Source organism: Desmodus rotundus, chromosome X, assembly GCF_022682495.2.
Source record: "Desmodus rotundus isolate HL8 chromosome X, HLdesRot8A.1, whole genome shotgun sequence".
NCBI classification, from domain to species: domain Eukaryota; kingdom Metazoa; phylum Chordata; class Mammalia; order Chiroptera; family Phyllostomidae; genus Desmodus; species Desmodus rotundus.
The window spans coordinates 21,803,478-21,816,680 of NC_071400.1; the positions used below are offsets into that span (position 1 = coordinate 21,803,478).

The 13,203-nt window shown below is 45.7% G+C and overlaps 1 protein-coding gene across 4 annotated transcripts in view; it reads right to left on the minus strand.

Annotated features, from left to right (window-relative positions):
* Positions 1 to 8,964: 8,964 nt before the first annotated feature.
* Positions 8,965 to 13,203, minus strand: part of OCRL (OCRL inositol polyphosphate-5-phosphatase) — a 46,832-nt gene continuing 42,593 nt past the window's right edge. For all 4 annotated transcript variants that reach the window (XM_053917327.1, XM_053917329.1, XM_053917328.1 and 1 more), the window contains 4 exons: positions 13,069 to 13,153; positions 12,368 to 12,495; positions 11,517 to 11,628; positions 8,965 to 11,305 (listed from right to left, as the gene is read on the minus strand). In XM_053917327.1, coding sequence (XP_053773302.1) covers positions 11,181 to 11,305; positions 11,517 to 11,628; positions 12,368 to 12,495; positions 13,069 to 13,153 — 450 coding nt within the window. In that variant the 3' untranslated portion in view covers positions 8,965 to 11,180. The remainder of the gene's footprint in view (positions 11,306 to 11,516; positions 11,629 to 12,367; positions 12,496 to 13,068; positions 13,154 to 13,203) is intronic.

Genomic DNA, 13,203 nt, shown 5'->3' on the forward strand with positions numbered 1-13,203 from the left:
ACCATACTATGGGTTTGGGAGGGCAGTGGGAGATGAAGCGGAGAGCTGGCCGGGGGTTGGGGCATGGAGACAATTGTGTGCCACGCAGAGGGCTCGGACTGATCCCCGGGTGGTAGACAATCCTTGAAGGACTTTGCGTAGGGTAATGACATGATTAGACATGAACTTCTGTGAGTTCATTGTGGCTGCTTTGCAGAGAATGGGTTATAGGAGTGTAAGACTGGGGAGGCCCTTGGGAGTGTTGCCAGATTTAGAAACAAAGCAAGAGGAAAAAAACACAAGATGCCACTGAAATCGGCATTTCAGATACAGAACAATTTTTAGTATAAGAGTATCCCAAATATTGTATGGGATGCACTAAAAATAATTTTTGTGTTTCTGAAATTGAAATTTAATTAGGCATTCAGTATCTGGCAACCCTGTCTTAAATTCATCAAGGAGAAATGATGGAGGCTTAGACTAGGGTGGAGGTAGAAGCAGGCTGGACAGAAGTGGGAAAATTCAAAAGGGAATGATATGAATGAAGGAAGGTGAGAGAGAGGTGTCAAATACAATGCTCATTGTCCACTTTGGGCTGCTTGCTCTGTGTTCGGTCCTCTAACTGCACCCCAGCCTAACCACCACACATACTGAAGTCAAGGATCCTTCCTACGAAGAACATCCTAGAAAACTGAACCCAGGAACCAAAACGTCATCCACATTTCCATCCTCCTCCTGCCTGGTTCGTCTCCTTTTCTCACCTACTTTGTTTTGCATTTTGGTCTCACCCCTTGTTTGGTCCAGCTAATCAGCCAGGGTCTGGTGCCTGGAATCAAGCTAGGGCTCCCGTAGTCCTCTGTTCTTTGCCTCTGCGCTACTCTTTGCAAAGGCCAGCATGAGGCGCCCAGCCCATGCCTCAAAGATTGACTACGACAGTTCCTTCGTACCATGGAGGAAAATCCCAGACATCCCAGAAAACCATAGGTTTCCCTGAGGGCTTTCTTACTCTCAAAAAGCTGGGACTGCAATAGTGGCCTGGCTTCTAAGAGCTTCTTGTGACCCAACAGTGCCTCTTAGTGGTCACACAGTACACTGCAGACTGAGGTGAGATGGGAGACTGGTTTGCAGACTACTGCGAAAGCTTTACTTTCCTATCTCTGCCTGATCCTCCCCCTGCTGGAGACCACACATCAGGAGTGCTAATGGCACTCCTCAGCTCTTAGGGAACTAAACAACACATCTGTTCGGTGGACCTGCCAGTAGCCCAAGATCACATCAGAGGAATCAAACAACTAGGCCCTGAGGTCTCCATTCTTGAAAGGATTCAGGAAGAAGCTCCAGGTGGAACAGGTTAGAGTCTCTGAAATCCCCAGCCTTCCATATTTGATAGAGACCACCCTACAAATAAAGGTAATTGTGTTTGAGTAACCACCCCCCAAGTCACCTGACTGTGGACATCCCCATCCAGAAAATTGGATGGGTGGGGTGGGTATCACAATTGGGCTCCTCACAGCAGGCATGCTGCCAGCCAGTGGGCCTGGCCACCATGAAGAGTGGCTGCCCATCTCTCTGGCATGCCTCCACCCCCTCTGGCATCACAGCCAGTCAGAAAGAACCTATCAAATGGCCCACCCTCTCTCCCCTCCACACAAGAGCCTGTGAGTGTGTGGCCAGAGCTGAGGTTCTATGCCCCAAGTGGCCAGGGCCGGGGGGCGGGGGGGGGGGGATGGCGGAGAGACATCAGAGCCTCTGGGGAGCTTGTGGAGTGCAAGGCTGGTTTGCAGCAATTGAAAAAGGTTTCTAAGGAGCCCAGCTCAGGAAACACAGCCCTCTGACCACAGACACTTGCTGTGGTGGCCACGGGACAGCCTAGGCTGTGGTGGGAAGGCTGAAGTGATCAATGACCCACTGCTGGTGTCTCCAGCACCATCTGGCTGGAGATGATGAGCCATCCCCTGGGTATGGCCTGTGCTGTGCTTTCTTAGCAGGCTTTTCTGGCCATCAGCCTTTGCCATGGCCCCTGGGACCAGGACTATGGAGAAATATACAACTTATCATGTGCCTGATCTATCAAATGGGAATAATAACAGTACTTACTTCATAGGCTGGTCACACGGGCTACACGAATTAATACATGCAAAGTGCTTTACTGTTGTTATAGTTAATACTTCTCAGAGTCTGAGGTTGAGCCTCTATGAGGATCTAGACGCCAGCTTGAGTGTGAAGTCTCTCAAGCACTCTCCCTTTTCCTTCCCCTCAGAGTCCCCAGTTTTCTACTTGTCATATAGTCCTGGGGATGAGCCAAGGAATCCTGTCCATTTTCTTCTATCATTTCATTTGCCCCTGAGAGCCTTGCACCAAAGCTCTGGCTGCCGTAACAAAGTGCCACAAACTGGGTGGTACTAGTGGACGATAGAAATTGATTGTCTCACAGTTCCGAACATTAGAACTCCGAGATCAAGGTGTTGGCAGGGTTGGTTCTTTCTGAGGGCTGCGAGGGAGACTCTGTTCCAGGCCTCTCTCTTAGCTTCTGGTGGTTTGCTGGCCAGCTTTGGTGTTTGTTCCTTGCTTATAGATGCATCACCCCAATCTCTACCTTCATCTTCACATGGCCTTCTCCTTGTGTGTGTCTCTGTGTCCAAATTTCCCCTTTTTATAAGGACACCAGCCATATGGAATTAGGACAAATATGACCTCATCATCTTACTTAACTAATTACATGTGAAATGACCCTATTTCCGAATAACGTCATAGTTGTAGGTGCTGGAGTTTAGGAGTCTACCACGAAATTTGTTGGCGGGGCACAATTCAACCTATAACAAGCCTTTTGGTCTGCCTTCTCTCAACTCCTCTCCAGTCATCCAGTCGGGGATCATTCCCTTCCCTCCCATTCATATGTGTACCTTCCCCTCCTCCAGCTGTTCCATCACCTCCATCCTTCCAGCTCACTTCTCTCCAGAGAAGATCTAACTCATCAGCTTTCAACAGCAAAATTACCTTCCCGCCCTTGCTGAAAGTTTCTAAATGACTTGGAACACTGAGGGACAGTAAAGGAACCGCGAGAGGCAAATGTTATTTAATTCCTTCTGGTTTTCAGTGGAAGACAGGGCTGAAACCTCCATGGCCTTTAGACAATTTCAATGTAGTCCTGAAAAAACGTTTTGTGGTTGTTGTTGACCTTTTAGGCCACAAGTAGATTTTAAGGAGAATAGACAACTTCCTCAAAATAGAAAGAAATGATCACGAAACCAGAAAAGTAAGTGCAGCTTTAAATACCAGTTTTACAGCTGGACATGTCATTCTCCTCTGCCATCTGCTGGCCACAGCTACAAATGGTAAGTGATCCTTGCTTTTCAGAGCGAGGGCCACGATTATATGCCTTGTGAATGGGCATGGCTTAGAATGCCAGGCCCTGTGGAGCCCCGAGGCTGCCGGGTGGCCTGCTGGTCTGACCTGCCAGAAACTGGAGGACAGAAGCCTGCAGATGTAAGAACAGAGCAGGTCTGGGATGGGAGGGAGTGGGGTGCAGTGGGCCCGGCTCTGTGCCCGCTTGGCCTTCTCCAGCTGCCTACATGCCTGAGCAAGACACTGTGTCTGTTCATTCCAACACACAGACCTTTCTTTCTTTTATGAAATAATGTTTTCTTTAATCTTTTTCTGATATAAAAAGTAATGCACGCTTATTGTAAAACATTTAGAAAACCAGGAGAATATAAAAGGAAAAATAAAAATCATTTAGATTGGCACCACAGGGTGGCTTGGGGGCTTTCCCATAATCTCCATCAGCATCCCCAGTCCCTCCAAATGCACACACAATTTAAGGAAAAACTCCGTTTGCTATGTAAGGGCAACTGGCAGTTTCAAAACAAAGTCCCTAGTCTCCCTTTCAATGACATTCTGGAGCCACCACAATACCACCAGCTGGAGGGACTGTTCTTTACCAAACAGAGCATCGACTTCTACCATTTTTGTGCCTATGTATTATAATATTTAAATTTATTTTTATTGAGATATAATTGACATATAATTAGTTTATAATTGACATAAATTAGTTTCAGGTGTACAACGTACTGATGGATATTTGCATGTAGTGTGACATGATCACCAAAATAAGTGTAGTTAACATGCATTACCACACATAGCTACACGTTATCCATAAAAATCTACAGTGTTTTCCCACCTTCTGGTTCTGAAGTCTATGCAGATTATTCCCAGTTTTTTAAAATATACTTTATTTATTTTTTAGAGAGAGGGGAAGGAAAGAAGAGGGAGAGAAACATCAATGTGTGGTTGTCTCTCGCACGCCCCCTGCTGGGGACCTGGCCTGTAACTCAGGCATGTGCGCTGACTGGGAATTGAACCAGTAACCCTGAGCATAGGTTGGTGCTCAATCCACTGAGCCACACCAGCCAGGGCTGTTTCCAGTTGGGTTTTTTTTTTTTTTCCCCCTGTAATGAATAGTGCTGGGATTAACCTTCCTGGATTTAGGCAAAGTGGAATTACTACTGTGAATGTTTCCAGGCTTTTGATATATACTGCCATATTGCTTCTAGAAAGGTGACACTTATTTACCCTTTAACAAGCAGCAGCCGTACATGCTTTCGTTTGGCTTTGCCAACACTAGAGCTGTAGATGACACAGATTTTTGAGTCCTAGGCATTAGGCTAGGTGCTGGGGATACCATAGTAAGGAAATAGACAAAAAAAAAAAAAAAAAAAAAAGAAGGAAAGTGGTCTACTGGTCTATGCCACCGCTGAATTGCTGATGTGGTAGGAGAGAGTGACCTTGATCAAATAATTAATGTATAATTACAAGCTGTGATGCATGCCTTGGAGGAGGTGTGACAACACAGCACAAGAGGAAGAGTTGTCTCTGTAGTGAGAGGAAGCAGGGAGCAGAGAGCAGTCCCCAGACAGACTGAAGCAAAGAAAATGGGGGTGGCAGGATGTGGGAGGAGACCTGCTGGGTTTTGTGGGTCCTATAAGAATTCTGGGAAGCCACTGAATGGTTTTAAACAGAGGGTAATGTGATCAAATTTGCCTTTTGAGAATCACTTTTAAAAAATTAAAAATTTAAAATTGTAGTAAAAAATAAAGTAATAAAATTTACCACTGCAATCATTTTAAAGTGTATAGTTTGGTAGCGAGACATATATTCATTGCGCAACAGATCCCCAAAACGTTTTCATCTTGCAAAACTGAAACTACACCCACTAAACAACTTCCCATTTCCCCTTCCGCCCGGCCCATGGCAACTACCATTCTACTTTTTGTGTCTTTGAATTTGACTACTCTAGGTACTTCATATAAGTGGAATCATACAGTATTTGTATTTTTGTGACTGCCTGGCTTATTTCATTTAGCATAATGTCCTCAAGGTTCATTCATATCACAGCATGTGTCAGAATTTCCTTCTGTTTTAAGGCTGAATAATATACCATGGTATGCACGTGCCACCTCGTGTTTCTCCACTCGTCCATTGATGGACACCTGAGTTGCTTCCATGGTTTGCCTATTGTGAGTAATGCTGCTATGCAATTCACTATGGGTGTGCAAATATCTGTTCAAGTCCCTGTTTTCAATTTTTTTGAATATATACCCAGAAGTGGGATTGCTGATCATATGGTAGTTCTATTTTTAATTTTTTGAGGAACCTTGAGAATCAGTTTTAAAAAGCAAATTCAGCAAGTCTGATATTGTTCCCTACAAGACAATAGAAAAGTGTTGGATGGCTGCTAAAAGCTATTCTCTTCTTGACTACATTAATATAACTTACTAAGCACACACACATGAGTTCCTCTAAAATTAATAGAGCCCAGTATGAATAATTAAATGTACTATACATTTCAGGAACACCTACTGCATGCAGACTTGTGTCTTTAAGTGCTTTGATGGACAATCCTTATTTATTAACCAAGTATTGTTGAGCACTTGCTCACTGCAAGGCATCATGGGAAAATCCAAAATATGCCCAGCTTGGTTTCCACCTTCATGAAGCTTCTAGTCCCGGAGGGGGCAGCAACATCCTTTGGTGTGTGGTGTGTTAAAATAGTGGTACGAATGGAAAGTTCTAAGTGTTCAGGGGAAGCAGGAGTCATGGGGAAAGGCTTCCTGGGGGAGGTGACATTTGGGTATGGTAGTGTATGGAATGGTGCAGTGGTTATGGGGCTTGAGGGTTCTAGGTGGCTGGCATACACTGAACCAGAGTGGAAAGTGTCTGTGGGTTTAGGGAAGGAGAAGGCACGAGAAGGTCGAGGGGAAGGTTCAGAGAGCTGAGTGGGAGAGGCTAAGGAGAGCTTCAATGCTGGGGTGAAGAACTAGAACTTCTGTGCTAAGTGGGGGTAAGGGACCCAGAGGGGTTTTGCTTGGGGGAGCGGCGTGAAGTAGTGCATGGGGAATGTCAGTCTGGCAGTGATGTATGTAGGATAGATGAAAAGGGAGAGGTACTGGCAGCTGAGAAATCGGCTAGAAAGGGATTAAAAAGGATACCCCAGTATGCTAACTGAAGTAAATTGGACAGAGAAAGACAAATACTATGTGACTTCACTTACATGTGAAGTCTAAAAAACAAAATAGAAACAGACTCATAGATACAGAGAAGATGCTGATGATTACCAGAGGGGAGGGCCTGGGTGAGAAAGGTGAAGGGATTAAGCAGTACAGATTGGCAGTTACAGAATAGCCACAGGGATGTAGTTACAGCACTTGCAATGCAGTCAGTAATATTGTAATAACTATGTGGGGGTCCGGGTGGGCACTGGAAGTATGCGGGGAACGCTTTGTAAAGTGTATGACCGTGTAACTACTACACTGTACACCTGAAACTAATACAGAATAATACTGAATATAAATTGTAGTTCAACATTTTTTTAAAAAATGGGGGTGTACACCAGGCCTGAGGTCATGGGGTTTGAATTTGGGGGTGGGCTGTGGGAAGTGAGCAGTGAAAAGGAGGGGCCCGATAGAGAGCACAGTCAATGACCCTACCTTGGCCCCTTTTCTGTGGGTGTCCCATGATATTGACACCTTTTCTCCCTTCCCCTTCCTCTTCCTCCCTTCCTCCTTCATTTTAAAAAATATTATACTGTATATGTCTTATTTTATGATGACCAGTGGGGTCGTATTCTGGCCTGCCACTAGTCGAGTACCAGGTCAGGTAGTCTCTCTGAGCCTCACCTGTGAGAGTGGGATAAAGTAGTACTTTATAAGGTGGTTGTCAAGGCCAAAGGTGAGGTGAAATGTATTAGTATACCACTTGGGATAAATGATAGCTATACTTATTAGTTATTGCTACTATTATTAAGGTCGGGGGAAGGAGAATAAATCGCACCACTCCTGAGCAAGGCCACCCATGGCTTCCTATTGCACGTTGAATAAATGGCAGCCTCCTGCTCCGGGCTCCACAGGCCTGAGTGATCAGGCCCCTGCCCACCTCTTACCCAGCATTCCCCCCCATCCACACCCTGTGCTCTGCTTGGCTGTCCCATGAACATGGCAAGATGCTTCGCTGCCTTAGCACCTTTGCATTTTCTCTTTCCTTTGTTTAGAGGGTTCTTTGTAATATCTTGCAAGGCAGGCTTTTTTCAGGGGGCAGGTTGTGTATACTTGTATACTGTGTAATCATTCAAATGAAACTTGTGATCTTAAGTCCCCCATTGTACCCTCTGAGCCCGACTTTGCCCATCAGAACAATGAGATTGGATTAGATCATCAGTAAGGTATTCTCCCTAACACTCTGACAGCCTACGGTGGCAGAGCGTGGCTTTAGATCAGGGGTGTCAAACTCATTTTCACCAGGGGCCACATCAGCCTCGCGGTTGCCTTCAAAGGGCTGAATGTAATGTTAGGACTGTATAACTACTCCTTAACAGTTAAGGAGTTGAAATTACATTAGGCCCTTTGAAGGCAACCGCGAGGCTGATGTGGCCCCTGGTGAAAATGAGTTTGACACCCCTGCTTTAGATTATTAGGCTACACAAGAACCAGGTCTTCAATTTGCCCTGCAGTTAGAAAGGCCTTAATGGATGTCCTGGAACGGCAACCAGGGATGTAGTTTCTAAACTCTGGAAAGGCGGTCACTGAGGCCGCTCCGCCACATCGCCTCCTGCTGTGTAAAAACTACTGGGTCAGTCTCCGCCCACTGGGGGAAGATCACTCTTAGGGAAAAAAAAAAAAAAAAAAAACACACCTTCTTCTGCCAAGTCTTGGGTGAGGCTAGAAACACTGTTCATGACAACACTGAATCAGCACATTCATTAGGGTCGAGCTCACAGCTGAAACGAACTGGAAGAGGGCCCTGGGTGAAAAGAAACCTCCAGCTGCGGCCTCTTCAGTCTCAAAGGGAATGGAATCAGAACGTGCAAATTCTTAACAGAGATGGCGGGGAAGTAACTGTCTCATGCTCCAGTTAGGGATTTCCTCCTGAAGTGCTAGAGTTCTTATTAGAGTCCCCCCCAGGTATTGAATTTATGGACTTTGTCACCCCAAGAGCGTAATAAAAATTCAAAACTGGTTTTCGAATGCTGCAAACTGAATTTATGGTGACAACAGGCTCTTTAGGGGGTGTGTTGTAACTACTGAGGCTGTCAGCAAGGACAACTGGGTTCTCTCAAAACGTGTATGTTGGGAGTTTGTCAGATTTCTGGGCCTGGAGTGCTCATGGATCTGACCCAGTGTGACATTTATATGCATTAAGAACCCATATTCTTTCTCCTAACAGTGTTATTTTGTTTCCTCAATCCCCAGGGTTAAAATATGGATTCTTAGCCTGCCTCTAAAAGCACTGTGACTTCTTTATTAGCCTCTGAAAATACGTGGCTGCTTCTCCTGTCCAGGGACAAATATACTGAGAATTCTTGATACTCCTCTGTAAGACAGGAAACGACAGTACAGGCACAGCTGGGGGGGCTGCAGCAGTCAACTGGGACGCAGGGACATATGCCTCCCTCCTCAGTTCTTCTTCACTAAGATCACACTTTGATTTCTCACACAACATACATTTATTCAGAAAAAAATTGCAATAAATTATAATAAAAAAGATAACACAAAATACAGAATCCAACTAGCAGCTTTGCTTAGTGACCAAGACATTTTTGGGAAATATAACAAACAATTACAGAATAAGAATCAGAGAACAGTGAAAGGGAGACTAATGCAACATTACCACATGGGTCTGAACCGTTTTTTTCCCTCTAAAACTATAGATGCAGAGCCCTTCCCTACCAGGTGGATCTAAATTCCTTACTGCAGAGCTGCTACGCAGTAGTACATTAGAGGTACTCGGGAATTAGCGGTTGTGGTGCTAGAGGAGGCACAGCAGGGAGGCAGATCTCTTATGTCCGCTCTGTATCTTGTCTCCCTCACCTAGAGATTGTCTAAAATCCTCAACCCTGTGTACATCCCAGGACCACAGCTGGAAAAAAGGTTGAGGCAATTAACTAACTTAGTGCATTTACCCTATAAGGAAAGAGCCAGGATGCTGCACACAATCCCCACTAACCACATCTTTGATCACCCACAGGGCCCAGGTTGGCAACCTACCAGAAAATGTGCCCAGGACAGTCACTGCCCCATCTTTGTGTTATGGCCTTGCCTGCCTTGTATAACTTATGATCACTTTCTGGCCTAACGGAGATGACAAAAGTGTTCTGCTCACTGTCTTCCATTGACTAAGTCAACATCCAGCCCCTAACCTATCAGATCTGTAGCTATTTGGCACCAATAACTTGACTCCTAACCAGTCTATCGCAGGATATGGATGATTTCTTTCCCCCAAAACGCAACTTTTAACAGATGGTGGAACTGGAGAACCATTCAGCTGTGGTGTTTCTCCTGGCTCTCTCCTTTGATGCACCAGAAGAATCAGGAGTCAATGCCCAAGACCTGACACAATGCCTGCCCATTCAGCTCCTTGGATTTAATGGTAACAGGCAAGAATAAGTGGAGGTTTTAATGAAAGAAAACCAAGAGGAAGCCAATTGCACCAGGCAGTTTTGCAGTTAGTGGTTGGTGGCTGGTTTGCCAAACAGAGATTAATTTTTTTAAAAAGGTTGCCCCACAGACCTTGAGTAAATGTAGAGCGCAAAGGGTTGTCTCAGGCGTGAGAAAGGTGCTTGGCTGGTCCCACTGCACAATCTCTCTTACACACCACTGGACAGAACGGCTGGGAGCCAAAGGGAGCTGGCTTGACAGCCCAGTCAGTGTTGATGAGGGAGGGGGTGACATCTGACCCCTTGTATGTGAGGAGACCAGAGAGGGATTTCTGTACTGTCGCCGGGGGAAGGAGAAATATTTCTAGAAAGGCCTGTTTGACTTGCTTTTTGACCGTGGTGCAAGTATTGCCCCAGAGGCGGATTTCTAAGTGGTGGACAGGTCTCCTAGACACCCAGGATTAGCTCTCATGTAAAATTTGAAAAAGAGAAAGGGGCGGTAGGAAGCAGGACCTGTCAAACATGAATATTTTCACTCTTGAATACTCAAACTGCTTCCATTATGATTCTCTCACATCAATGGGATGTCATCTCAAATAGTCCCTAATGTTCTGGTACTAAATGCGGTCTGAGACGAGACAATATGGTTCCACCCAGTGCAGATCCATGAAAAGGTCAATGTTACAGAGACATACAGGTACCACTGTGGTAGAAATGCACAAATGCAGGTAACAACCACACGCAGATGGTTAACTCGCTGTTGGGGACACCCAAGGAGTCACAAGCCTCACTCAGACTTCCTTTGATGTGACAGTACTAGTGAGGTGGAGTGCAAAGGGGTAATCCAGGGATGGTAGGGCAAAAGTGCTTTCGAAGAAGGACTACACTCAAGTCTGAGCTACATCAAGTAGTGCTTGTAGGCCTAGAACGGGAACGTCTCGGGATCTAGGCCTAGGGTGCTAAGGACAATCATGACAGCCGGGCAGCGGGCAACACACACATCCCCGGGTAGATCTCTTTGCCTTATAAAGAGAGAACACAAAAACACCGAAATATGGTAACTTTGGCTTGGCAATATAAGTCTAAAAGTATTTTGCTGTGTAGTATACGGTAAGGGAAGGATTAGGAAACTCTTCCTTTTTTATGCCAACAGCCTCAAAATTCTGCAACAGACCCTTCCTGTGGCATAACTTTGCAAAGCATTCTAAAATACTTGGTGCCCAAGATCTTCCACCTCTAGAATCTCGGGGGGTAGTTAACAGAACAGGGCTTCTTAGTCTTCATCGCTCCCAAGCAGGAAACCCAGAAGGAACTGGATAGCACGCTGGCGGTCACTTGGAGTCTGTCTTGCCAACAGGTTAGGTGGAGGCCTTAGGAGAAGACTTGTGAAGAGAGTAGCTAGAGGGTAAGAGAAAGAAAAGGGAAGCCCCCTCGTCAGATACAACCTAAGTAAAGCTCAGGGATGGGGGTGGGGGACCAGTGGATGATGGCAGTGGGAAGGAAGTGACTGTCCTGCTCTCGGACATGAGGGATGGAATGCACTGTGTACACCATACACAGACTGTTCTTACCGACACCCACCGTGACCATTCTTAGTAAGTCGTCTTACCGATCATGTTGGCACTGACGTTGTTGTATTCGGAGAATTTTAAGAGTTCTCGAAGGAATGCCATCAAGTAACGGAAAACATTTCTATGGCATCTTGGAAGCTGGGAAATCACCTGCCATTTAAAAAGGGGGGTAGGCAGTGAGGAGAACGGGTGGAAGAAAGGAGTAAGAAGAGCTTTAAGCTGCCATAAAATTAGTTTATAATCCAACCTTTACAGGACCCCATTCATCTGCCACAACTCTCCTTGATTTACTCATGACCAACGCAGTAGTTGCCAGATAAGTTCCAAGTCAGAACGATCATACCGTCTGGCCCCTGTGCAATCAATGACAGGCCACGTCATGATCGCACACTCACATGTACACCTCCTGTCACAAGCAGGCTGGCATTAACCTGGGTTTTTCTCATTTCCTCATGATGGGAAAATGGCAGGTCCCCATGGCATCTGCCTAGCTGAATAGTTTCTCTGCGATGTCATTTAGCATGGGTGGGAGCTCCTCCCAATACTCCCTGGTCTGATTCAGAGGTATTCTCAGCTATTGTAATGCCAAGCAGACAAAAAGAACAAAGGCTCACACATAGTGTTAGCCAGAACCCCATGTGTGATCGGCTTCAGCCACCTTACGCCAGAGTAGAGGTATCCATCCTACTCAATGGGCCAACTGGAAGAGGGTGCAAAATATAACAGGAAATAACGCAACGTAAAATGTCAGGCTTCCAACTCTCAATGCTGGTGTCAAGCCATGAAAAACTGATCCAGACTCATCCTACCACGTAGCTGGCTTTGTAAATCAATGATTTCTCTATGGGGGAACCTGCCCCAAACACATCCTCAGAGCAATAAAACTCACCTGTCTGCAGACCCGGGGATCCTGAGCAGAGTCCAGGCATCGCTGATACAGCTCATAACAGATGACGGGCTCTGGCAGGGCCTCCAGGAAAATGAGCAGTGCTTCAGCCACAGAGTGATTACTGCCGGCTGGAGAGACTTCAGTCAAGGGAAAGGGGCTCCAGGAAAAAGGGCACACAGATACCTGATTAGCTTCCCTCCTCAAGCTCCCACACTGATCTAATCGGGGTGTGATTATTTTATTGGTCCATGTATGTGGCAGCTGAGTTGTTATAAAATTGATCAGACTCTTAGGAGATTAGGCCCAACTTGTGTGTCTGGGGACTACAGGCTGCACAATGCCAGTCCACACGGGATCAGTCCTGGAAACTAGTCCAATCCTCCCCCCTGTCATAGTGACGGCATGTGGGGTGGCAGGAGTGATCAGTCGCCTGAATCATGACAGTACCAGTGCTGTGGGTCCTATTTGCCATGGTTATTAAAAGTCATTATTACTTATCCTGTCTTTTCAGAAGAGTCTGATACAAAGAAAGGTCAAATTTTCCTAAAAGAAACTGAGAAATAATTGTATAGTAAATGACTACCTTATAACAAAAGACAGTTATGAAGAAAAGGTGGAAGCACACAAAATCAAATGTAGGTGGGAAGAAGAGCTTGGCCAAGCACTCATCCAGCTTCGTCAGTGTTTCTCAAAAAGGATACGGATTGTCTCAGGAATGCTGGTATCCAGGCAGTCTATGATCTGCTGTAACTCTTCCTGCATTCCAGGCGTTTGGAACAGGTCCTCCTACCAAAGAGATCACAAGGAATGGAACAAGATAAGATAAAAACTCCGCA